Source organism: Megachile rotundata, chromosome 6, assembly GCF_050947335.1.
Source record: "Megachile rotundata isolate GNS110a chromosome 6, iyMegRotu1, whole genome shotgun sequence".
NCBI classification, from domain to species: Eukaryota; Metazoa; Arthropoda; class Insecta; order Hymenoptera; family Megachilidae; genus Megachile; species Megachile rotundata.
Genome location: NC_134988.1, coordinates 12,166,310 through 12,192,804, shown reverse-complemented (window position 1 = coordinate 12,192,804; position 26,495 = coordinate 12,166,310). Strand labels below are relative to the sequence as shown.

Sequence of the window (26,495 nt, the reverse complement as noted above, 5' to 3'; positions counted from 1 at the left end):
ACACTTTAATGATAACAGTACATATTTTCAAGGTCCAAAATACTATTTGAACTTTTCCAAATTTTCTCTTATATTTAAACGATTCTCAAACAAATGATTCAATTAAATCTTCTCAATATGATTCTCAACTCTCAGTTTTTCATAAAAAAATTTCCTATTGTAAGTACAGGTTCTTTTATCCTTATTCCAATAAATATTCGGGAATAAAATAATATACTACAGAATAAAATAATTTTCTGCAGAAGCAACAGTAATTTTATTTCAAACAATTGTCAGAAAACTGACATAACAGTACATAATACTTCGTAATACACAATGTACAACAGTTTCAATAAAAAATCAAAGACATTCGAAGATTTTTGGAAATTAAATTACGCAGACGAGGACCAATGAGGCCAACTTTGAATCAGTCTGTAGAAGGTGTCACCAGGGCAAGAAGTAGCTTTCGTTTGTCGGTGTCCAAGAAGTTTGTAGCCTGAAGTTATTTTTCCAAGATCCACACCGTATTGTATCAAATTCTTGACAGCACTGATCGCCGCTGAATTCGGATTGCGATCTGAAAATAAATGAATGTTCAGTTACACTCGACGTAAAAGTTAATTATAATCGATATTGTATTATAGTAATGTGTAGTGAACTTACTCATATAATTGCCCATAACGCAAATTCCTATGCTCTTGGAGTTGTAATTAGGCGCATGTGCACCAACTTTGCCCCATCCTCTTCCTTCGTATACGTTTCCATCTTCTCCCACTAAGAAGTTGTAGCCAATGTCGGACCAGTGGTTAGTGTTGATATGTTGATTCTGTGATGCATTAAATTCGAAATGAGGAATGATAATAATTTAATATGTAACTGTATTATATTGCAAATATATAAATGTTAGTTTAGTGGAGTGGAGAGTAACATTTTATGAAAAATTTGGGGTTTTCAGTCTTGAGATGTTGATTCTGCAATATGTGATTGAATTAGTAATTGAATTAATGATCGATTTAGTGATTGAATTAGTAATTGAATTAATGATTGATTTAGTGATTGAATTAGTGATTGAATTAACATGTTCATAAAATTAGTTAGAAACAAAAAATAATTTAAGAGATACATAACTCTCACTAGTACAGCAAAATGGAGAAGTGTATGAACATAAGAGTGACAAGTTTATAATAAATAAAAGTTTGTCTTTCTACAATTAAATCCTAGAGTTACCATCCACGAAAACTTGTAGATTTTTGCTTTTAGACTTTTAGTATTTCATAAAAAAACGAAAAAGAATACCTGATAATTTTTCACTTGGGTTGAACAAGCCGATTTAGACGTGCAAGAAGCACCCGCAGAATGATGAATGATTACGAAAGATGGTGTTCTTGTCATAGTAGTTACAGGTCCGTTCGCCGACCTTGCTCCCCATTCTGCTCTAGATACTATATTTGGGCGAGCTAAAAAATTGTTAAAATTAGAAATTAGTTCTTTTCTATTTCTTTGAGAAAATTGTATCAATGTCTTTCACATTCTTAGATTGTAACACTCTAACTTTAAATGAAATTTAAAGAAGATGTATAATGGAGATACTCGTGGAATATACACAAAGACTATTATTGGAATAATGTAAAGACTATTTAAATTTAATATAACAATATATGTAAACTCAATATTTCACAAAAACTAAAAGTTAACGCATACATTACTTAATGTTGGGTCGCTAAATTTTCAATTCTTCAGCAATTTACCACCATTTGTGACTTACAAAGTTAGATCAGTATAATAGTTTTTAAAAAAGAATAAGGTACTTTACCAAAAACGTGAATATCAGCAGAAACCCCCAGCAGACAAACTGCGGCCACAAGAAGCGTAATTGTTAATTTCACCATGTTCATTGCTTGTAATTAACTGACACCGAAACTTCGATTAGCTCCAATTTATAATACGGATGTATCTCATTTCTCCATGTTTGATGCGAGAGTGGGGTTCCCCGATTTATTTGAGAGCAATTCGTGTTTACTCTTTAAGTCTTAATAATAATCAAGATATTGACTGATGGTACAATACGATTTTCGTGAAAGATTTCAATTCATCTTTTCGTCTTATATCTAGTGGAAAAATTACATCTTCAACCCGTCAAGGTGATAGATCATAGATCTCTTATTTTAGGCGACAAAATTTATTAAGAAATTTTAGTAAAAATATTTTGTTAAACTAAAAGAGTGTCTTAGGTTCACATGTTATTCTCGATTTATTTATTTTTCTACTTTAGTCCAAATTTTTCAAATTTTCTACTTTTAATTCAAACTTATAAAGGGTGAAACTGTGCCCATCTATTTTACATAAATAAATAATAGATGACTTCAATATTTTAAATAATTATCAAATCGTTTTAATGAGTATATCAAATGTTATCATATTGCTATTAATATCTGGAATTAATCTACAAAAATTTATCGTGTGATCTGTGTTATTTTCGGTTGACACAGGATTATTAATATCTAAGGGTACAAAATTCAACAAGCTATTATTAATTCTCATTACAGTCAACGCAATTAAGGAATCATGTAAAACATTAAGATTCAACAAATTCAATTAGTACCCTCAGCACAATTATACAAGATTGCAGGAACAAAATAATAGACAATGATAGGGACAAAAGTAATTTTAATTCAGGCATCAGAATATAGCATCCAACATAAAGTACGATTTATTAAGAAACTAAAAAGAGATACAATGTTGAGAATACAGAAACATTGATAGCTCAAAATAATTTTTAAGTATTTTAATTATGGATTTTCAGTCCAGTTAGGCCAGGTCTTAATCGTTCTGTAGAGACTATCCCCTGGGCATAGCGTTTGCTTCAATTGTCGATGTCCAAACAATTTATAGTTTGAACTTATTTTTCCGATGTCCACACCGTGCGATATCAAATTTTTCACTGCGTTTAGGGCCGCTGTATTCGGATCGTGAGCTGTAATTAACATAATTTCAATTACTTTCTATTTCGATAGGAGTTAGTGTACATTTTGAGAAAACTTCAACAAAATCAGGAAGTTGAAGGAACTTGAAGTTGATCAGTAGTTCTAATATTAATTTACAAACTATAGTTTTATATTTCATTGTTTTGATTTAATTCAGCTAAAGTTTGACTACATTGTTCGATTTTGAATAATATCCCTGCAGAATTGGTTGGAGTATTTGGTATAAATTATTGGAAATATGAACTCACTCATAAAATTGCCTATTACACAAATTCCAATGCTCTTCGAGTTGTAATTAGCCGTATGTGTTCCAACTTTCCATCCTACTCCTTCATATATGTTTCCATCTTGTCCGACTATGAAATTATAACCTATATCGTTCCACTTGTTGTGGTTCATGTGGTAATCCTGCAACGTAATCGTGTAATTAGTTGAAATATTTGAAATTTTTGAGATATTGAGTTTTGGGACTTTGGAAGTTTGCGACCAAGAGATACTGAAATTTTGAAACTTTGAAACGTTCGAGTTCTAAAATTTTGCGACTGTGGAACTTCGAGAGAGTCTATGGAACATGGCTTCCAAATTTTGAAATTTTGAAACTTTGAAGCTTTGAGACTTTCGAGCTGTTGACCCTTGAAGAACCCCATAGACTCGAGAGTTTGTGGGATTTTTACATTTCTGAATTTTGGAAGTTTGGAACTGTAAAACTTGAGGAACTCAAAACAGAATTGTAGAATTTTTTAATTTTATAACATCAGAAAACCATAAACTATTATAACGTTAGATGGTTCTTAAAAATGTAAGAAATCTAGTTCTAGCTTCCTGCATTAAATGTAAACCTAGAGAACCCAAAAAATTTACCTGAAAACTTCTAATTCTGGCTTTGCAAATGGCTTCAGTGGTGCAGCCATCAGTCGCTGAGTGATGAATGACGACATACGATGGTGTGCTTGGAAAATTATTTGCAGGTTCTTTTGGCGGTTTTGCACCCCAATCTGCTCTCGGTATTATATTTAGCTTAGCTGGAGGAATTCAGAATTGCTTCCCTAAATAACCTTTATCGATATCCTTTATACGTATTATCAAAACACGAAAACGTTTTAAGAAAACTATTAAGTACTTAAGAGATTAAACGTTTCTCGAGTGTTTTCTTATTTTAGGTTGATATCATTTGTCACACGTTTTTGGCTGTAATCTTAATTGTTTGTGTCACTGATCTTACCGATCTATATTGATACACGAGTGGTGTAAACATTTTTAAGTTTAATTTTAATTTCTTTTGAAAATGGAAAATGTATGCAGCAGATCTTCTAGATATTGTTTAATAAGAAACAATTCTTTATAAGAAAGAATTTTCTTTAATAAGAAAATTTTTGAATTTCACACTGTGTGCATTTTCATAAAATTCCTGAAATCCTAACCTAAATGTAGGAAACATATTTAATTATGCTTTTAAAATTCATGTAAAGTACTGAAATAATAATACTTAAAATAGCAATATGTTAGAAATATTTTAATTTACATTAAAAAGGAGATAAGTACGACTTCTAATTTTACAAGTAACTTATTTTGTAAAAACATCTTCTGGTGCGTCTGATGACAAACATGGCGTCGAGAGAAACGCGTGACAATAAAAATACTTGTCAACAAGAAAATGATTTCCTCTGAATGTGTAATTAAAGTAGCATGAATGTGTGGCCGTGAATGATTATGTAAACAGTGTCATCGCACTATCGCGACGGTAATTATCAAGTTTTCAAGTGACTCGATTCAAGAAGTATCCAATCTGGTCAGTGAATCAATCGTTCCAAGAATTTCATGCAAATTAAATCGTCATAGAAAACTCGACGTTCGCAACAAACAAGTACATCCATCAAAAACAAATACAATATTATTTACAATGATCATCTTCAGCGAAATCCGCGTTCTCCATTGGATCGACAAATAGCGAACGCAGGAAAAAAAGAAAACACTGTTCGGAGTTTGCACTATTTTCATAAGCGATTCATGACGTTCGATCACTGGGACAGCTTTTTTTTGAAATACTTATAAGTTTTATTACCAATAGTCTCGATCTGAGCACAAACCACCAGCTGACAGAGTGCCGCTAACAGAAGCGTAATTGCCAATTTCGCCATTTTCGTCGTTCGCAATAAACTGACACTGAAACTTCAAGCAACATTAATATATAGCGTACACGTAACCCATTTCTTGATCTTTGGTCATGAGAGACCAGGCCTGTACGCACTACTTGCGTTCAATTTAGATTCATCTTTGAATCGTTCGAGTTTGAAGTCGTATTGATTGATTTGTGTGATATCGGTTCAAGAGGAAAATCTGTTTCATTATTTTATAAAAGAAGGATTGTATGTTAACAATTTGCGAAAATGGAAAAATTTGGAGATATAGGATTTTGGGGATATTGGGTTTTTCGTTTGTGTTATTGGGACTTTGGGAATGTGGGGACTTGGGAGGATGAGGATGAGGAGATATGTAGCACTGAGGGATTTGGAGGTTAAGGATTTGAAAATCTGTATCTGCGGATTTAGGTATGTGGGATTTAGGTATATGGGGATCTAGGTATCTGGGGATCTAGATATCTGAGGACTTAGGTATCTGGAGATCTAGATATCTGGGGATTTAGGTGTCTAGGGATATAGGTATCTGGGGATGTAGGTATCTATGGATCTAGATATCCATGGATCTAGGTATCCATGGATCTAGGTATCCATGGATCTAGCTATCTATGGATCTAGGTATCTCTGAATCTAGGTATCCATGGATCTAGGTATCCATGGATCTAGGTATCTATGGATCTAGGTATCTATGGATCTAGCTATCCAATGGATCTAGGTATCCATGGATCTAGGTATCCATGGATCTAGGTATCCATGGATCTAGGTATCCATGGATCTAGGTATCTATGGATCTAGGTATCTATGGATCTAGGTATCCATGGATCTAGCTACCTATGGATCTAGGTATTCATGGATCTAGGTATCTATGGATCTAGGTATCCATGGATCTAGGTATCTATGGATCTAGGTATCCATGGATCTAGCTATCTATGGATCTAGCTATCCATGGATTTAGCTATCTATGGATCTAGGTATCTATGGATCTAGCTATCTATGGATCTAGGTATCCATGGATCTAGGTATCTATGGATCTAGGTATCCATGGATCTAGGTATCCATGGATCTAGGTATCCATGGATCTAGGTATCTGGGAATTTACGTTTCAAGGGAAATAGAGATCCTAATATCTAGAGATCCAGGTATCTAGTGTCCTATTTGGGAATGTAGGTATCTAAGGTTCTAGATATTGATTGATTCTAGGTATCTAAAGTTCTACATATTAGAGAATCCAGAAGAATCTATAAACCTAGGTGCCTCATAGTCTAAATATCCAAAGATCTAAAAATCTAGATATTTAGAAATCTGTATATAGATCACTACACAATAGAGAATTACATCTGAAGATACAAACATCAACAGATCTAACTATCAAAAAATCTAGGAACCAAGATCTAAATTTCAAGGTCTAAAAAATCTAAAGATCTAAGAATCTATGAATCTACAGATAACAAGTTTAAAGATGTAGGGATTATTGACACTCTACATAAATAACATAATAACAAAAGTAAATAAAATAACTTTACATCACAGTGACTTATCAATGTCAAAAGAATTTATTAATTTTAATGAAGGGATCAAGGGATCAAGGGATATTAATTGACGAAGAGTTAAAGAAACATCCTTTATTTTCATTCGATTCACACTTATCTAAATTAGGAACTTTGCGTTGATCATCGGAGATCTTAATCTATTACAAATACTACGATCATTAATAAGCGGATAAATAGCATAATTTATCTACTGACTGGAAATGAGATATCTGCGTAAAAGAATACATACAATGTGCAAGTACATCCGTTTGTTATTAATACGTTGAATGCCCTGGGAATCACTGGTAGTCGCATCTCAAATTTTATGTTACATAATCGAATTATTAGAAGGATCACTTTTGAATCACATTAATACTATACTAATACAATGTACCAGATTATAGTAACATTCTAAGATGACTGACTACACGTGCCGTTTCTACTACAGCAAAAACTCGATACATAAGTTGCGGTAAATAAATGATAAAAGAAGAAATATGTCACAGTGAAAACATACCTGAATTACAATTTTAAAACTCTCCGATCACACTATTATAATATCTGTTATAAACCGCAATTATCGTTGTAATTCCGTCGTGTCCGACACGGAACTATTCTCAATATTTCGCCAGCATCACAATTAGCCTCAGAAGATGCGATAAGTGCAATCACCAAAGCTACATCGATGAAAAACGTGATGCAGACTTTGTAGACGTTTTATGCCCGGAGGGGGTCATCGGTGACTAGCCATAATCAAATAAGATAATAAATAATCAAACAAAAATTTTATGTAACTCTAACACATGTTCCTTACATAGTATCAAATAGAAAGTTCAAATTGAAAAGAGAAAGATAATTCAGTAATTGTGTTAGTATGCCATACAGCTGTTTTCACTGGGGAATTAACATGTGAACGTACCTTAAGATTATAACAAACCAATGGCGTAATTAGCCTTTGTGGAGCCCTGCGCAAAAATTTTTATATACAAATTTTTTCATTGAACATCTATCGTTAACATCTTTTTTCAAAATCGCGTAATATTACAAACGAATGTAAAAATATTTATTACACACATATCTACATAACAGTTCTCATTTACTTCTAACTGTACAACTTAAATTATGAACTGTGTTTCATATAATTTTCCTAACGTTATCAAATTTATGATAACCCTTATTGTTCGTATCCGATTTGTGATAAATCGTCTGACAGGTAAATGATTAACGAGTGTTCATGAGAGCTCGCTCATCTTTCGAAATACACCCGGTATAGTCATTCACGATAGGAATTATTTCCGCTGATTTTGTCACGTTAACTTTCGAATACTTCGGTATAGGCTTTGGTGTCCATCGTGGATGCGTTTGAACGTACTTGTAAAATTCTTCTCCTGGACACACGGTGTCTCTCACTTGTCGGTGTCCTATGACGCGATAATCTTTGTTTATTTTGCCGAGTGACACTCCGTAATCGATAAGGGAATTTAGAGTTCTTAGAGCGGTGTTATCCGGCAGGAAATCTATGTAAAATTTTTAAGTCAATGATTATTGCAAGTTTTAATAAATTCAATTTTTAGGATGTGAAGTTTGTATATTTTAGTCAGACCTTTTCCTCAGACTGTATTCTATTTTACTCTATTTTTATTTGCTCTATTTACAGGAGTTTTGAGAATTTTTCTTATAATATGAATTTTATACTTTGAACTATTCAAATCATTGAATATTCAAGTCTTTGAAATATTCAACTCATTTGAACATATCATTTATACTTTGAACTTCATCATTTTTAGTTAAGGTTAATTTTACGATCGAATTCGGAATAAAAAATAAATAAATGTAGTAAAATATCCGAAATCATTTAGACAAGTTTTCCAATGTTGAAAGTCACTTCAACATCTTTTTTCACAGTCTGAGACTAGCAACATTAATATGCTAATATTTCAGACACAAAACACCTACCACTGAAATCACCAATGATACATATTCCAATGCTCTGGTTGTTGTATCCCGGTGCGTGTGCCCCAGTGTAATTCCATCCTCGACCCTCGTAAGCGTTTCCATCTTCACCAATAACGAAATTGTAGCCAATGTCAAACCACCCTCTGCCGTCTATGTGTAGATTTTGGTAGTTTCTGACGATCGCGGAGCACGTTTCTTGAGTGTTACAGTAACAAGGGATGCCTCCATGGTGGACCACCACGTATGGAGCTGGTGTTACTTCCATCAATTCGTGACCCATTGCTTTTCTGGCTCCCCATTCTTCTCTACTCACTATCCTAGGCAGCTCTGAATAAAATAAAAAAATATAAATCATTGACATTAGCTTCTGTTAGCATCAAGGTAGATGTTTGTTCACGTGTTATAGGCAAACTTAGACATTTAAAAAAAATTGGAAACACTTGTCGAAGTTTTTAGTGCATTATTTTTAATGACAATAAAAATTTGATCGAAAATAAAAATCCTAAAGAAACATGTGGAACGGAAAAAAATATAATAAATATTAAAAATTTAATATTTATGATATGAAACTTTTCTATGAATATATCAAAGATTTTTAGGAATGTTCAATCTAGGAATTTAGGTTGAACATTGCTTCCTTGTTACAAATCCTTGCAACGAATTCCAATGCATAACTAATATATGATTATAAATATGTTGGTCATTGTTGCACACGTTTGTTTACAAATTAATTTACAAAAAGATTGATTGAAATACATTACCAACATCCTTTTCGAAGTTAGTCCAACTGATCGGTATGGCGATAGCAATGGTTATAACCGACAGGAGCACAATAGCAGAGTACACGACACAAAAGAAGATCACATGCGACCCCATAATTCTCAGGAACTTGCAATTCGTCGTTAAAAGTATAACTGAACGGGAACGAAGAAAGGACGGCGGCTTTTAAACGAAAAATCGAACGTGACCGGGAAGTCCCTCAGAAACTCACGTTGGGTCTGTTAACCCTCCCCGCTCTTTAGATCGTTGTATTACGAAAACAAGAATAAACCTACTGACGAATTCGCGAGTCGCCAGTCGATAATCTGTTCTGACCCTACAAATATCGTGAATTGAAAAAAAATTATTTGCAATCTGTAACAATGAAAAAGTATTATGAAACACAACGATAACTTGTTTGTATCAAATAAAAATACGTATTAAAACAACAGATACGAGGGATTTCATTCGTGTTTCCTTTTTTCAAGTTTATTCAAAAGATTTGAATTTTTCAAATCACTATCTTGTGACGTAATCGATAGTACGAGTGCTTTCTCCTTGGTGTGTGTAAATGTATTATCAGAAATTCGATGATCATGTACGGGGAACTGCTTTAATCATTCATAGATAAGGATTCAATGATGAATTGTAGGTAACTAAATGTAGACAATTACGGTTGAGTCGCGATAATATAATTATCGGTTTAGCAAAATGGTCAGTGAAGTTTTTATGTTGTCTTTTGAGTCGTTTATCGTAATTCATTACTACCAGTTTGTTTGGTTGTTTTGGGGTCAGATAAAATTTAATTTGAAAACAATTTTTGTACGCTCTGAATGGTCGTTTCTGTGGATGTCTTCGGGTAATGTGAACGATGTGACCTACAAATAAAAATAATTATCATGATGATCATCAAAAAGTTATCGAGACGAACATATACGTTCAAGTCTTCTTTTTATTGTTGTTAACAGATTAGATTAAATAATCTAAATGATAATATCTACCGTAAAGAGCGGCTTTGTGGTGACTTCAAACTTTATAAGTGAAGGTGTTTTCGTTGTTCCAAAGTTTTCCATGACGGAGCCTTTATCAGAAAAAATAATTATTTAACACATCTATTCAAAAAAATTAATTAATATCCAATATTTCAGGGAATTAATTATGTCAATAATATTTAACAGCTATACATTTAAAAACAATGGAATATTTAAAATAAATTATACTTGATCTATTTATTTGTTGCACCACCATAAACTATTAAACATTAAACAAAATATTAATCTCCCCAAATATTAATCTTAAGTTAATCTCAAATTAATATTTATATTGCAATAGAAAAGTAATATTAAAAGTGAATTAAACACGATCTAGTATTTTGGCGCGAATTTTAAATATGGTGTATCGATTAATCGATAGAGATCGCTTCAGTACGAATATTGGCTTCAGTAGAGATCTAACTTATCCGTAGTGGTGTTCTTTTCGTTTCATCTTGTCGTAACGTGAATGTAATTTACAGCGTCAGAATCAAGATGTTCAAATTTGGATTTTCAAAAGACAGCGAAACAGAAGGTATTTTCGTTTATTTTTAACTAATTAACACAAACGTGTATTGAAAATTCAATTTTGTGGTTATGTTTACTCCGCCTCGCTTCTGCGCAACAGCTATTTTTAGATTTATTATATAAATCTCTCTAATATTCATATAGAATTCGAAGAATTTTATTAGGTTAATTATTTCAGAAAAAGATGATGCTAAAAAATTATCAGTTAATTGGCTACCGGCCTCGATGATAGAGGTATTAAAATCGGAAATTGAAACCCATTATGAATCAAACGATTACACGGAGAATCTCGTATATCCGGGTTGTAAATTAAAATTGATTCGTTCTGAAAAGGTGTTACAAAATTTAACAGCAGAAAATTGTAGGAATATTATAGATGCAGAGTTGCGACACTCTGATCTTATTCCAGCTCAATATGAAGGTAGTTCGTGCTTATTTGAATGAATGAATTTTATTTAATTAAGGCTCCAATTCTTAATCCACTTGTTTTGTCATTGTTAGCAATAAATCATTTAAACTGTTGTATCAAGGTGGTTTAAAAATCTGGGAATGCAGTTACGATCTCAGTCGTTATATATTTGATAATAATATACAATTCCAAGATAAGGTTGTATTGGATTTAGGATGCGGTGCTGGTATTATTGGTCTTATTGCTCTTTTAAAAAATTCCACTGTTCACTTTCAAGATTATGTTAGTTTCTTTCTTTTACCACATACTATAGACTTTTTGCAATATTATGAATGCAAATAAATATTATTACAGAATGTAGAAGTAATTAAATCCATAACAGTTCCAAATGTTTTACTAAATTTTGAGGATCGAGGAAGTGTATTAAAGAGGTGTAAGTTCTTTAGTGGTGACTGGGAGTCATTTACAAAATTGGAGTCAGAAAAATATGATCTCATCTTTACCAGTGAAACAATTTATAATCCTGACAATCATAGAAAATTGTATGAGGTTTTCAAACAAAGGTTGAGTCAAAATGGCATTGGGCAAGTATTATTATTAGGTCATGGTTAGGTTTACATAGGAAATGATAATATTATCATATAATATCTTCAGGTATATTGGTGGTAAAAGTTACTATTTTGGTGTTGGGGGAGGAATGAGGCAATTTCAAAATCTTATAAATGAAGATGGTGTTTTTAATACTGAAATAGTATGGAAAAGTCAAGAGGGTAATTAGTCCTATTTGTTATACAGTAAATATATTTTCCTAAGTATTTCAACAACAATTATAAACATATTCTAGGATTGCAAAGAGAAATCTTGAAGATAACAAGGATATAATGGTTGTAGTCTTATCCACCACCTCTTGCTATTATCTGTTCACCTAACAAAGAACCATTGTACATTTACATTTATATAAAATAAATATTTTTAATTTAGCAAATTTTTATGGAGATAGTCTTTCATAAACCCATCCATTATCTCCCTGATGAACGAGTACATTATCAATTTTTTCCTTTGGTTTTGGTCGTCGAAAACGAATTCTATCGTGTAAACGATCGCTCTGGCCCTGCCAGAATTCCACAGAATGTGGAACAACGATGTAACCGCCCCTGGAATATTTCTTCGATAATATCAATTTATCATAAAATATTTGTGCAATTTTTAAATTATGGTCGAATTAATTACCACCATTCCGGCCTTTTAACTTGTCCTTCCGGAAACTGCGCTGTTAATTCCCTTTCTTTTACCATGAGCGTTTGTCTGCTTGCTATCACGGTGCTTTGCTTGCTAGCCATGGACCCTATCTGACTAGGATATGGCCGACTGTTAAAATACTGATCCGAATCTTCGGCCGACGTTTTCTTCACTTTGCCCTCAACACGCACCTAACAAAAAAATAACATTGTAACATAAAAAAAAATTAATTAGAAAAAGCTGAATAATATAAGTAAACGAATGATCTGAAATTCGAATTCTAATATACATCCAAACAATCGATTCAATCTCTCCCTACAGTACCATAAATCGATATCGGTTCTTACGCCTCGTCTCAAAGGTTCCCAGTAAAATGTTAGAGCAGCATTCGGGTTCTCAGCCTAAAAGTTCAGTGAATCATTTGTATCGACCGTGATAAATTCATTTTCTCATAAATTCAACAAACTTACTAGTTCGCGACCCTTTCTGCTCTCGTAGTTTGTGTAGAATTTGAACCCATCAGTACCATAACCCTTAAGTAATACTGCTCGAACCGACGGAATTCCATCTCTGTAGAAAGCAATATTTTTATAAATACGTGAATAACAAATACGTTCAGTTTATATTACTTGGTAGCTGTGGCAAGAAACATGGCATTCGCTTCAAAAATTTGCGGCGTTTTACAAGCCTCTTCAAACCATGCTTTGAATTGGCCAATAGGTTCCTTGCTTACGAGATGGTCCTCGGTAAAAGTCTCGCTTTTGTCTTTGTACTTAAGTCTCATACCTGTAAGAACAATTTACAAATATTTAATCGTTAATTAAAATCTAGGGATAGTATAGGGATATTGCGATTTAGAAAAATAATTTACGAAACGATATTTTGAATTGTCTTTGTGTTCCCACGTGTTTGCACGCATTATATTTTACAAAAATGACCGGTGTTAACAATTAAATCAAAATAGTTATCAACGCATTCTCGCGGTAGAATATTACACCTGCTACCACGCCTTGGTGTTCGATAACAGGTGTGCCAATGGTAACTTCAGAAGCACCTTTTGCGCTGAAATTTCATTTGTGTGACTGTTGCAGACACAAAACGTAAGTCTAAATTAAAGAGATCACAGGTGACAATCGTTCTTTGGTTACTGTGTGAAAAATTCGAAAGACGAATGCAAATTAATTTAGAAAAAACAGCACGTGCATATAACCAGTTCTTGGAATTGCGTTGTGGAATGAGTTCTTTATAATTATTATGCAAATATAATTATTAAATCAACTTTACCTCCGATGTCAATATTGTAGTTTGTCTCTTGGGTGGTAGGTTTTGCGGATAACATTATGCGGTATCCTGTTCGATCGTTTGACAGAGAAACAGCTGATGTTGAATGGAAGGGAGAGATTGAACGTCGCTGACACAGAGTGTGAGAATGAGGAAACTCATTTAAACGTAAATTGATAAAAATGAGTATATATAGCACCGTTACTATGCTATAGTGGCGTTATTTGTATAACGCAATTCGTTTGATGTGGTTAGAGGTTATCCCTGTTCCTCTTGCGTGAAAGATGGCGCACAGTGTAGTAAGACGCAACACTTTTGCATCATATTTCTATATATTTAATCACTTTTATTTGATGTATTTGTGCGTTTTTCAGCTATATAATTTGTGTAGAAATTACCTCTCATCTTATTTAAATTTTCATGTACAATTTTATTATTTTAATTAACAATTTCGTATACATTGACTGATGTCTGTAATCTTGAAATTTGAAGAACACTTATTACGCCGTTGCAATACAACACTGTAATATGATGCGTATCAATAATCTTGAGATATTAATTCACTCTTGCGTAATTTTTCTTTTATATCTAATGTTTTCACTTAATTCATATTCTTCTTTTATAATTTAGTATAATTTTGAAGACGCTGTCCAAAATGTTAAAACATTTAACGACGTTATGAGGTCATTAGTTCTAGAATAATATTTATCACAACATAAGAAATGCAACGATTATTTCGAAATATGATTATCAACAATACGAGAATACAAATTGTTCATAATAAGAACGAAATACTTATATGAGTACTGATAAATTAAAATATGTATACTGCTTGTCAAAATGATAAAAATTTGTATTCAAATATTGTTCATATCTATATACTTATAATTAAAAGAATGTATACAGAATTCTTTTTCATGTTAATTAATGAAACTACTTGGTTCCATGCCATCACATTAGGGTAGTTCATCTAAGGGGTGTTTTAAGACTTCATGCGGCGAAATTAAAAAATTCTGGCAAATCTTATTTTTCCTGATTTCTTTTCTGCAGAAAAATTGACAGCCAAAATATTGCTTTTTCTTTTCAGAATCCACACATTTTTACTATCCTTATTTCTTTTGTACAAAACAATCCTAAAGAAACAAGGATCGCCGTAGTTTTCCAGTTTTGCCGTATGAGGTCCTCAGTTCGCCCCACTACACCCTTGGAATAGTTATTAGAAATAAACAAGTTGTATATGTCATTCGTGTTAAATGTTTATGAAATGAGAATAATGTTTAAATGTAATTGTTATAAGTGAACAAAATGAACGAATTATGTGATTAATATTGTATTCTACAGCAAACTATAGTTTTGCTAGGTTAGATCAAATAGTGTAAGATTTGTAAACAATGTTAGACAAGATATTTCGAGATTTTTAATAGGGCGATATAACTCCTATTTTTAATATGGGATTTTTATATGTTTATATGTATACAGTAATGAAATATTTTAAAAAAGTACAAACAAATAATTTATTTGGAATAATAAAACATACATTTTTATGCAATTCTCTTTAACCAACTGTTCAATTGGTCGATATCAGCAGAAGTGTCGGGGTCTTTGTTAAATGCACTGCACTCTGCAAATTCAATGCTTGTATCTAAGAGGGAAAATTCAAAATCTTTTCCCTGTTTTCCAAGAAAGAAATTTGTTGATGATGCATCTGTAGCCTCTAGTTGACTTGTTTTTGTCATACGTAATAAATTCATTTCTTTTTCTAATAAAGCTTTTATGACAACAGAACCTTTTGCCATAGTTTGATCTTGTTTGTTGCATAAAATAAGCACAGGCTTCTTCTGTATAACAGGATCAGACAATAAATTATATAAAAACCTAAAATCAGAATTCTTATTATTTCTGTTACAGAATGTGATGAAGTATCACTTATGGATACTTACTCTGCTACATCTCGGATGTCCTTTTGGAAAGTCACAGAGTCAATCACATAGACAAGTCCTTTTGCAGATAATTTAAACTGATCAAAATATTTGTAGCGCAAACGTTCATGACCAGGTATATCAACAATCTTCAGGAAGCGCTAAATATTTAACCAAATTTAATGGCCTATGCTTTTGGTATGTAAAGATTTATGTTGTGTCAAAAATATATTCACAAAGACTTACATTATTGACCAGAATATCCCCTACATTTTCTTTTACAGACGTGTGTGTTTTAACAAATTTAGAACACAGTAGGCGTGCATATATCAGTGTTTTACCAGCATCACTGAGACCAGTTAATAGTATACTGTTTCCCACGGATCTTTTCTTGCGCCATATGGCAAACAAAACTGAAGAAAGAAATAAAATGACAATTTATAAACAGCATAGCAATGCCTACATATAAATCATTAGTACCAAAAAGATTGCACTGCAGAGTTGAATGTATGGGTACTGGAATTGTGGCTTGAACAAACTTTCATACAAGAATGCATCTATTTTTGTATTACATATATAATCATAATATTATGTTTGTTTCATTCTTAGTAACAATTTGTATATTGTTTCATAATTACTGCAGATATTATGACATAAATTTATTTTAAATAAACAACACAATGTTTATAGGAGTTTACAAATGGTACTGAGACTGTGTATGAGATTCATAGACATTAAAATGACAAACAATATTTTCAAAAATCTGTATAAGTATATAAGATGTATAAATATGTAAGAATGTCTTTAATTGTCCAAATGATGTCTATAAATCTCAAGTTGTATATACAATTAAATGTGTAATTTATTGGTAATGTTAGCTAAACATATTTTTAGTTTTGCTAAGTACAAAAAGGAACTGTGATGTTATTTTGAATAATGTGATAATAAATAAGCAGAAAATACAATTTGTGGTTTCAATTAGACACTACCACACAGTACTATGAAATTTTTAATACATAAAACATGAAATTACTGACTTGGCATATGTATATAAGCATAAGGGACTTATAACCTATAAGAATTGTATTTGATTACCTAAGGTCAGTATTATCGCAATTACAGCAGCTAATATGCCCATCAATTGTGAATCCACATTGTGACCCGTGAGTCGCTTTACATATTTTTCCATCGTGATAGTTTTCTCCTGTATTTACTTCAGCCACCTCGTGGACATACGTGGATTATATAGAGTCACATCTGTAATTGTATACGTTATACTACCAGTTCCACATGATATCACCATAGACAAACTATAAGAGACATTTTACATTATGAATTTCTGTGTCAGATACTACTATACCGACTGAGATTTGAGGTGAGAATATGAATGAGATGCTTAGTCGGTTCTTCAGATCTTGTTGAGGCGCAATAAGGTAGAAATCGTCTTATTCACTTTGGGTAATACAGGTAGCATTTTCTGTTTGAGTATTTGGTGTTACTAAATGTTAATAGATGTCAGGTTACTGTATATCCACTTCTATCATTTGTAGATCATAAGACTATCATAATTAAAATTTTAGAGGTCTAAGGGAGGGTTTTGGGAGGGTGTAAGAATAATTTAGGGAGAATTTAATGAATGTCTACACAGAGTTTAAAGCCTAGGCATAATGTGAGAACCTAAGTAAAACTTATGAAGAATTTATGGAGATTCTAAGAACAGTTTAGGTATTAGAACCCTTATGAAAAATTTAAGAACAATTTAAAAATAATTAAAAAGAGGATAGGTAAAATCTAAAGAGCGATGTTGTCACTAAATATTTGGTCCATTTATCAGAAAGGTAGTCAAGTTTCTCACACGTGTTTCACTGTGAAGTATACCCATAAGAAAAAGATAACAAATAGCGATAAAGCAGAAGTGATTAGTAAATTCACTTCAGCGCAAATGGTTTTTTCGCCGCAGAAAAAGGAATGTTAAAAACACTGTTGTCACGGTCACGGTTATTCGAATCGTTTTAACGAAGGGTCGTGCGTTTCCATATTCGGTGGACGGCGAAAAAAAGGGTTTTGTGCGAGCAAGTTTCGCCGCTATCAGATCCTTCTGTCGGCAACGTATCCGCGAATTTATTGCTTCGCTTCCTGGCACAGGCGGGAGAGCACGATCTCTCGCCGAGAATTCCCTTTAGGATAGCGCCTTGTCTGTCAATTCCTCGCTATGGTCAAGACACTTGGTTCCCCTCATCGATTATCTGTCCTCCCTCGAGGTTTCCATACAACCAGAACGCTCCTTGGGCCCGCTAACCAGTTCGCGCTCGTGAAATGTTTGGAATCTCTTTTATCTTATCAATTCGAATTCTTTACTCATTTTGCTCGTATCGGTCTGTGGGAAGAGTAACACATGAGCCTCCCAGAAGTCAAATTCATCAACTTTGCGGTATATCTCTCTTGGTGTTAACTTCCACTGTGCTGCACAAATAAATACTATTTTATACATGATCAGTAAAAGTCGCTATCTTCTCATAAATAAAGAAATCAGCTCGATAACAAATTACTTAAAAAATTATAATTTTTGTACAGAATATCATAGCAATTTAACAATGGAAAAATTTAGACATGTTTTTTAAACCGCCCCATCAATTTATTCAGATTGTACTAAATTAATTCAATGAACGATCAGTTCGTTTGTCCACAATCATCGTTAATAGCACAATCTGCGGTATCTTGACACGAGACGGACATTAATAGCGTGTCTCGAATGATCTTGATAAATTCGCGAGCATGTTCTTAATTACCTCATGTATCTTTCATTATTAAACGCGTATCAATTATCATCGAGTCGATCGAGTCCTTTGAACGGCGGGCGAGAAGATGATGGGTTCCATTATACAAATGCAGTCTGCTTCTATGCAGACCGTATGTCATCTTCGCAGATTGTACTCCTTAATTAGCGTAATGTTAGATCGTCTCGTCATTTGAGAACCGACCATATATCAGATAACGTCATTTCGGTATGCTTTCTGAAGATGGTATCCTCGTTAGTGCAGTCACTTGCAATATAGATTTATTTCCACTTGATGACTCGAGTGTTCGAATAATAAATTAAAACGATTTGCATGGGAGGAAGGGGAAATTGGAGATGGACATATGCAATTTAGGAGATTTAGAAACTTTTGGAGATTTAGGAACTTTTGGAGATTTAGAAACTTCAAAGTTATATTATATTTTCAAAGTTATAGATTCCACTGTTCAGTTATCTGTCGGATATTTATCGGTGCATTATTTTATGTTGTAATTATAATATTATAGATTTACTGGAAATTTAATTTACAATTTCAAACACTTAATTTTACCCTTCAATAATTTTCAAATCTTTCATACCGAAGAATTAATTTCAAAATCATAAAACAGTTTACGATTCGTGATCAGAGTCTACAGGAGAACAGCAGCAGCAAAAAACAGCAACTTGATTCACGGAACCAATGACTTAATGAATCGCGTTGCGGAAGGGACTCATCTCTTTAAATCTGCAATCAGTTTCAGTTCTTTATTACGATGTCCTTGGCGGGCGGCTATTAAGGCTCGAAAGATCTTCGATTTCCTCCACGGTGCATGTATACTTTCTCCGTGCTTTGTCCCGTCGCACGTTTACCGATCGAATCAGAGTGAAAGGGGGAAGCAGAGGAGGGGTTGGAGCAAGGGAAGGGTGAAAAAAATCGGGACACGTCGGATCGGGCTACCGTAAAAGCGAACGGGTCGAAGATGGTAGCAGGAGAGCCATCGATAAAATGCACACAATGAGGAAACGGTAAATTCTGACCAAAATCCTTCCAAAAAACTATGATGCATCAAACAGAAAGAATGAAAATTTTGTAACTATTATTTGTGGACAATTTATAATTTTTCTTTTAAAAATTTATGATGAGTATTTTTAATTAACTTCATAGGATGTTTCAAAATAATATACGAAATGAATGCAGTATTTAGAATGAAGCTAAATTTACTCAAATATGTTCAATTTCAATTTTACAAATGTACACAAGAATAAATTAGTGGATATTGAAATTAAATAGCAGAGTAATGTTTATAATGTTGATCAATGACTAAGGTACCTATTAACAGAAGTATCCTATTGAAGAACCTATTAACTATTTATTAATAGAAGTAGATTAAAATATGTTGAAAAGTTAGGATATTGTATAATTTTTTAATCTTATAAATAGTAAAAATCTATCGTAAAAGAAAACATATGTTATAGATAATTCTCTGTTACAGATAAGTTATTTCTGAATCCACAGAAGTAAAACAAGAAGAAAAATATAATGGATGTCGAGCGCCATCTTGTGAAACGAACATCTCGTAAGATGGACGTAAAACCTGTTAACAGAGGTATCTATGTATTAATAGAAGTAGATTAAAATATACTGAAAAGTTAGTGAACTATAATTTTCTAATCTTATAAACAGTAAAAATCAATCGTAAAAGAAAACATATATTACAGATAATTCTCTGTTACAGATAAGTTATTTCCGAATCCCCAGAAGTAAAAAAAGAAGAAAATAGTCGAGCGCCATCTTGCGAAACGAACATCTCGCAAGATGAACGTCGAGTAGTAAGAGAATAAGGGTTCGAAATATCAATAAGACGTCGATAGTGTATCGATAATCGTTTCCGTACGAAATGCGGCTTTTCAGACTACTGTATACGGCAAGGGGTATTCGTGAGAGGGGGTGAGAGCCCGGTCGCGCCGATCGCAGTTTCTTATAGCGCGGTGGGACAGAAAAGATCCGCCGCAAAAAAGGACCGCCCTGGCTGCGTGGACGCGCAGAATCTGCAATTATATCGCAAAAAAGGAGCCGAGTGTCCGGGACAAACTGCTTCCTGGCCCGTAAACAATGCTGCCAAATAAGTCGGCGGGCATAAATCGTTGGTCGTGTTCCCTGGTTGGCTGGCTTTGGCTTGTGCTGTTTGGTCGGCGTGCTCGCGCGAGCAGCTTCCCAATCGCACGATAAAAAGCCAATCGATCGCTAAACTCTTTATTCCGCCGCTGAAAAGCTCGGCCGAACGAAACCGGGAGGATGGGTCCTTCAGTTCAGGGAGATTCGGATTTACGAGTTCGGATATTGCGATATAAAGTTTCTTATTTCGACTGCGTCCGATGGATGTTGATATATCGATTTAATCGACCTCGTAAGTAATGTTGATCATCCAGGTCGATTTTTAATGGAACTTTTCAAAATTTATTTGCTTCTTCCTCTCTTTACAAATCATTCGTTGTGTAAGGGATTAAACGATTTAAGGGTGATTTATAGAAGTCAGTGAGTTATGTTACGTATGTTACCTTGTTGCGAGTTTAAAGAAATTCGTAGGGAAACACGTAGGGAAAGTAATGCGTAGAGAATACTACGCGTGGGGAACTCAACGCTTAGGGAACTCGACACGTAGAGAATACCACGCGTGGGGAATTCAATGCGTAGGGAATACAGTGCGTGGGGAACTCAACACGTAGGGAACTCGACGCGTGGGGAACTCGACGCGTAGGGAACTCGACGCATAGAGAATAGAGCGCGTAGGGAACTCAATGCGTAGAGAATACCACGCGTTGAGAACTCAATGCGTAGAGAATACCACGCGTTGAGAACTCAACGCGTAGAGAATACAACGCATGGGGATCTCAACGCGTAGAGAATACCACGCATGGGGAATTCAACGCGTAGAGAATACAGTGCGTGGAGAACTCAACGCGTAGGGAACTCGACGCGTGGAGAATACAGTGCGTGGAGAACTCAACGCGTAGGGAACTCGACGCGTGGAGGTTACAACGCGTGGGGAACTCGACGCGTAGATAACTCAACGCGTAGAGAATACAGTGCGTGGAGAACTCAACGCGTAGGGAACTCGACGCGTGGAGAATACCACGCGTGGGGAACTCAACGCGTAGGGAACTCGACGCGTGGAGGATACAACGCTTGGGGAACTCGACGCGTAGGGAACTCGACGCATAGAGAATAGAGCGCGTAGGGAACTCAATGCGTAGAGAATACCACGCGTGGAGAACTCAACGCGTAGAGAATACAACGCAGGGGGATCTCAACGCGTAGAGAATACCACGCATGGGGAATTCAACGCGTAGAGAATACAACGCGTGGAGAACTCAACGCGTAGGGAACTCGACGCGTGGAGAATACAACACGTGGGGAACTCGACGCGTAGAGAACTCGACAAAACTTTTCTCCACAAAATGATATCCTATTTAAGCATTACGTCTTGCACTACATAAAAAATATAAGAAATACTAGTTCATTACATAAATATCAGCACATATCCCCAACGGAAGAAACAAGCAAATAAAATGTTACGCCACTTCGAATATAAAAATCATAAGTGATTAACAAGAGTTGATCAGGCCCCGTAACTATAAAATATAAATTTGTATCGGCAAGCACTTAATCAAGTATAATGAAAATTGCCATGGAAAAAGGAAATGAAAAGTTTAAATTGAGAGCTCGACTGTTCGTAATGGCTGTCGACGTGAACTTTTATTGGGGATCGATTTTCGCGTCTGGACAATTATCGGTCGATTCGCCGAATCGGGATACAGACATAAAATTTTTATGAGCCCCGACCGAGGCGTTTAATGTCGACGATCAGACTTCGGAATACTTAATTCATGACGTCGACATTTTTTGTTGGGTGTCTTGAAATGCGAAACTGGAAAAGAATATAATTGGATCTGTTGTTGTCGAACTTCCCCCAAAGCTGCCACATAAAATTATAACCAAAGGGTTGGAATGACATTCGTCTTAAACGAGTGCGTTATATTAAAAATATTTTTACAATATATTATGAAATTTCTATATCAAATATGAACAAGTAAATTTCATGATTAATAAAATCAAAAGCGTTGCCTATTCTATTGTTTTTTTTTTTTAAATAAATTTTTGTAGTAGAAAATATTCTTGAATGTATTTTCATTTTATCCTTGAGTGTTTCTAAAAACTGAAAAAGATGTGTTACCAAAAAATGAAGACAATCAGATTTACAATCATGTCCCTCGTTAAATTTCCAACACCCCCATCTCCAAAAAATTTCGAGCTCATCCTATCAAGCCTCAGAGCGGGTTCCGGCAAAGGTCGAGGCAACGACGAAATCCTATTAACTCCGTCCAACTTTCAACGATCATAAATTAACGTTTTATCCCGTGGGCCGATACACACGGTGCGCGAGAAACAGGCGTGAGATTATTTTAATGCTCGCTCGATTGAAATATACGTTCGATAGGCGATTCCTCTCGGAGGGTCTCGATAAACGAGGAACCTAATTAATCCGAGCGTATCGCGAGAGTCTCGGTAACGCAAATTCGAGTCAAGATTTGAACCCATCCGCCCTCTGCGCCGGTAAAAGCGGTGGCCGCGTTAACGCTCCGCTCGTAATTATAATGGTGCGGTTAATCTGATGGGATTAATTTTGTTCCTGGGGCAGAGTCGAGACCTCTTTCTCGATTATCAGGCGCCTGATGCTCGCACCTGGTTAACGCGCTAATGAATTCCCAGCATCGCGTAATTATGGGTTAAAGCGCGAAATCTCGCGCGAGCAACTTAAGTTTCGCTTCTCACCTTACGGTATTTCTCTTTAACTTCTTTGTTGTTCTTTTTGATGCGTTTGTACGTTGTTCTCTTTTGGTGCTCGCAATGGCGTAAGTAGGTTCGGATTAGATTCATGGGTTTGTGGAATGCAGTTAGGTGTGATGAAGTAGGGAGTGAGTGCGGGGGGAATGTGGTGCGTGGCGGATTTAACGCGTAGGAAATATATTATGTGGGAGATACTACGTGGAAGAAATGCAACGCGTAGGGAACTTAATGCGTAGAGAATTCGACACGTAGGGAACTCAACGCGTAGAGAATACCACGCGTGGGGAACTCAACGTGTAGGGAACTCGACGTGTAGAGAATACAGCGCGTAGAGAACTCAACGCGTAGAGAATACCACGCGTGGGGAACTCAACGCGTAGGGAACTCGACGCGTAGAGAATACAGCGCGTAGGGAACTCAATGCGTAGAGAATACCACGCGTGGAGAACTCAACGCGTAGAGAATACAATGCGTGGGGAACTCAACGTGTAGAGAATACAGCGCGTAGGGAACTCAACGCTTAGAGAATACCACGCGTGGGGAACTCAACGCGTAGAGAATACCATGCGTAGAGAATACAACGCGTGGGGAACTCAATGCGTAGAGAATACCACGCGTGGAGAACTCAACGCGTAGAGAATACAATGCGTAGAGAATACAACGCGTGGGGAACTCAATGCGTAGAGAATACCACGCGTGGAGAACTCAACGCGTAGAGAATACAGTGCGTGGAGAACTCAACGCGTAGGGAACTCGACGCGTGGAGAATACAACGCGTAGAGAACTCGACGCGTAGAGAATACAAATGCGTGGAGAACTCAACGCGTAGGGAACTCGACGCGTGGAGAATACAACGCGTGGGGAACTCGACGCGTAGAGAATACAACGCGTAGGGAACTCGACGCGTAGAGAATACAACGCGTAAGGAATTCAGCGCGTAGAAAATTCAGCGCATGGGAAACTCAACGCACAGAGAAAACATCGCTCGGAAATTCAACGCACAGAAAATCCAGCGCAAGATATTTGGCACGTGGGTACATAACGCATCGAGTATTTAGCGCGCCGTGTATTTAACGCATCAGGTATTTAACGCGTGAGATATTTGACGCGTTATATTTAGCGCGTCGAGTATTTAGCACCGCTGATATTTAACGCGTCCGATAACTCACACATATCTGGCACGTGAGACATCACGCTGAGTATTTTACTCCTCCAATATTTAACGTGTCGAGTGTTTTACGCGTCGAATATTTAACGCGTCAAGCATTTAATGCATCGCATATGAAATACGTGGCAATCTAACGCGTTCGATAGCAAATAGCAATAATCATGTAATTTATCGCGTGGCTATATAGCGCGTGAAGATCTAAACCCTCTCCCCACCCAAAATAAAAGTCCTAGTTACGCCACTGCCTATAAGCTCCTTTTTACTCCTTCTGTTTTGGCTGAGAAATAATTACACCGGCAGCGAACCGATATCCGGTTACGACTTGACACGAGCTCGTTCCTCCGCGCACGGGTTATCATAAATTATTGGTCAGCAGAAGGAATTCCTTTCTGCAATCGAACTTTACGATCGGGCTGCATCGCGCCGCTTATTGAGACGCTGCTTTGGCAAACGTTAACAAGGATGCAATGAAACGAGCGGACCTGCTCAGAGGCCGCCTGTTAAACGGTTTTTTGCAAGCCCATACGGGAGAAGGTACTACGGGGTTAATTAAGGGTTCTTTTTCTAAGGGCGTTTTGTTTGGCCAGTTTGCGCCAGAGTTTTCGTGGCTCCGATGAATCTTGCGATAAGTAGAGTGTTTATGCAAATAAATGTTATTTGTGGTACCTGTTGCTCTTCCAGTGAAACATGATCATTTTCTTTTAGACATTAAATGAAAAATTGAATGAAAAGTTCAATTGATCAAAAATGTTTATCGCTTGATTGAAGTTATAGGTTAACTTTGAGAAATGATGTTGTAATTGTTTGTTGTTTTTTGCAAGGATTTTATGTCAAGAATATATTTCGGATTTTGCAAAGATTTTATGTTAAGAATATATATATTTACAGTATGTAAAAAGAAAAATATTGATATAAACAAGAGTAGTTAAATGAAAATTACAATTCCTCTTGTCAGTCGATCTACAATAGTAAAGTCTCGTTAAATGACCGCCCGGTAAGAGACCATCCCTACCATTCGCTGGAAATGATTGCTTATTTGTACACGACAGATATTACACGTATATTAAATTCATCTTCACGAGTTCTCACGTTGATTTTAAAACATTCTACATAAAATATTGCAATAATAAATTTCCGACGAATTCGTTCCCTATTAAAACCCGCTCTCCCGTCGACAACTTAATAAACATTATTCATAAATTTTTAGCAGGTGAACGTAAAGCGATACGTCGTCCCAAAAGAAAACATAAACGACCTGAACGATGACGAGGTAAGAACTTACTGAAAGTCGCGAACACCGGACATCGTTTTTGAAAGATTGAAGAATCGAAGTATAATCAGTTACACGTCATTTTGCCAGGTAATTTCTCTCGATTCCATCGTGCAGCGGTCGTTAAAAAGTAACAGGAGGGCGTGGAACGGAATCGCGGTTAATGGTCGATTTACGCGCGATAAAGTCGTACACCGGAGAGGGCAGCTTCGATATATATTAAAGCGCGATCCGTTTAGTGGCAATTACAGGCTAATTCGCGCCTTCGTAAATCAGACGTTGATTCGCGGATCTGTGCCACCCTTTTTCACCGACGTCCTACGTGACCGGTTTTGATGAGATATTACAAAGATACACCCTAGCTGTTCTCGGTTACTTTATCTGATTAACGACGTATTTCCATCTTCGAGAGATGTATTACCCCTGGAAATCTTATCAATTTAGATTAACACGTTTGCTACTCACTTTCATTTATTAAATAGGTTATAGGTTCTTTTCATGGAGGTTATACGTCCATTACTGTTTTTCGTAGTAAACCCAAGATTATAGTGGTATATTCCATTTTTGGAATTTGGGAACTTAGAGATGTAGTTTGGGAATTTGGGGATGTAGAGTTATGGAGGTTTAAGTGTGTGGCAAGTTGGGGATGTGAGGATTTGAGGATGTTACAATTTGGGGAT

General features: G+C 35.3%; 5 protein-coding genes across 11 annotated transcripts; 1 reads left to right on the top strand and 4 right to left on the bottom strand.

Annotated features, from left to right (window-relative positions):
• Positions 1–229: 229 nt before the first annotated feature.
• On the bottom strand, positions 230–7,020 carry LOC100882333 (peptidoglycan recognition protein 3). The gene is made up of 9 exons (XM_003703171.3): positions 6,881–7,020; positions 5,026–5,132; positions 3,825–3,985; positions 3,212–3,371; positions 2,771–2,953; positions 1,793–1,882; positions 1,276–1,436; positions 643–805; positions 230–556 (listed from the first exon to the last, which is right to left on the bottom strand). The coding sequence occupies exons 1-9, from the start codon at positions 6,943–6,945 to the stop codon at positions 372–374; spliced, it is 1,275 nt and encodes a 424-aa protein (XP_003703219.3). The 5' UTR covers positions 6,946–7,020; the 3' UTR covers positions 230–371.
• On the bottom strand, positions 6,709–10,769 carry LOC143264689 (peptidoglycan-recognition protein SC2). Its single transcript, XM_076533002.1, has 5 exons — positions 10,347–10,769; positions 10,020–10,223; positions 9,348–9,720; positions 8,587–8,913; positions 6,709–8,147 (listed from the first exon to the last, which is right to left on the bottom strand). Exons 3-5 carry the CDS (start codon positions 9,460–9,462, stop codon positions 7,852–7,854), a joined length of 738 nt encoding a protein of 245 aa, XP_076389117.1. The 5' UTR covers positions 9,463–9,720; positions 10,020–10,223; positions 10,347–10,769; the 3' UTR covers positions 6,709–7,851.
• On the top strand, positions 10,769–21,105 carry LOC100882006 (histidine protein methyltransferase 1 homolog). Of its 6 annotated transcripts, XM_012285072.2 has the most exons (6): positions 10,769–10,911; positions 11,083–11,325; positions 11,435–11,595; positions 11,668–11,897; positions 11,968–12,083; positions 12,158–12,298. In XM_012285072.2, exons 1-6 carry the CDS (start codon positions 10,872–10,874, stop codon positions 12,193–12,195), a joined length of 828 nt encoding a protein of 275 aa, XP_012140462.2. In that variant the 5' UTR covers positions 10,769–10,871; the 3' UTR covers positions 12,196–12,298. The 6 variants fall into 6 exon arrangements, 1 of the variants encoding a protein (XP_012140462.2); XR_001095994.2 differs by lacking the exons at positions 11,083–11,325; positions 11,435–11,595; positions 11,668–11,897; positions 11,968–12,083; positions 12,158–12,298 and adding exons at positions 15,742–15,950; positions 16,037–20,177; positions 20,265–21,103 and having other exon boundaries at positions 10,773–10,911; XR_001095998.2 differs by lacking the exons at positions 10,769–10,911; positions 11,083–11,325; positions 11,435–11,595; ... (1 more) ...; positions 11,968–12,083; positions 12,158–12,298 and adding exons at positions 13,531–13,652; positions 15,742–15,950; positions 16,037–20,177; positions 20,265–21,105.
• On the bottom strand, positions 12,097–13,989 carry LOC100877319 (pyridoxine/pyridoxamine 5'-phosphate oxidase). Of its 2 annotated transcripts, none has more exons than XM_003703127.3 (6): positions 13,837–13,989; positions 13,182–13,338; positions 13,023–13,122; positions 12,900–12,953; positions 12,544–12,743; positions 12,097–12,467 (listed from the first exon to the last, which is right to left on the bottom strand). In XM_003703127.3, exons 1-6 carry the CDS (start codon positions 13,889–13,891, stop codon positions 12,302–12,304), a joined length of 732 nt encoding a protein of 243 aa, XP_003703175.2. In that variant the 5' UTR covers positions 13,892–13,989; the 3' UTR covers positions 12,097–12,301. The 2 variants fall into 2 exon arrangements, with proteins under 2 accessions (XP_003703175.2, XP_076389118.1); XM_076533003.1 differs by lacking the exon at positions 13,837–13,989 and adding an exon at positions 13,429–13,486.
• Positions 15,323–16,988, bottom strand: SrpRbeta (signal recognition particle receptor beta). Its single transcript, XM_003703128.3, has 4 exons — positions 16,848–16,988; positions 15,999–16,165; positions 15,774–15,913; positions 15,323–15,708 (listed from the first exon to the last, which is right to left on the bottom strand). The coding sequence occupies exons 1-4, from the start codon at positions 16,939–16,941 to the stop codon at positions 15,375–15,377; spliced, it is 735 nt and encodes a 244-aa protein (XP_003703176.1). The 5' UTR covers positions 16,942–16,988; the 3' UTR covers positions 15,323–15,374.
• Positions 21,106–26,495: the final 5,390 nt, after the last annotated feature.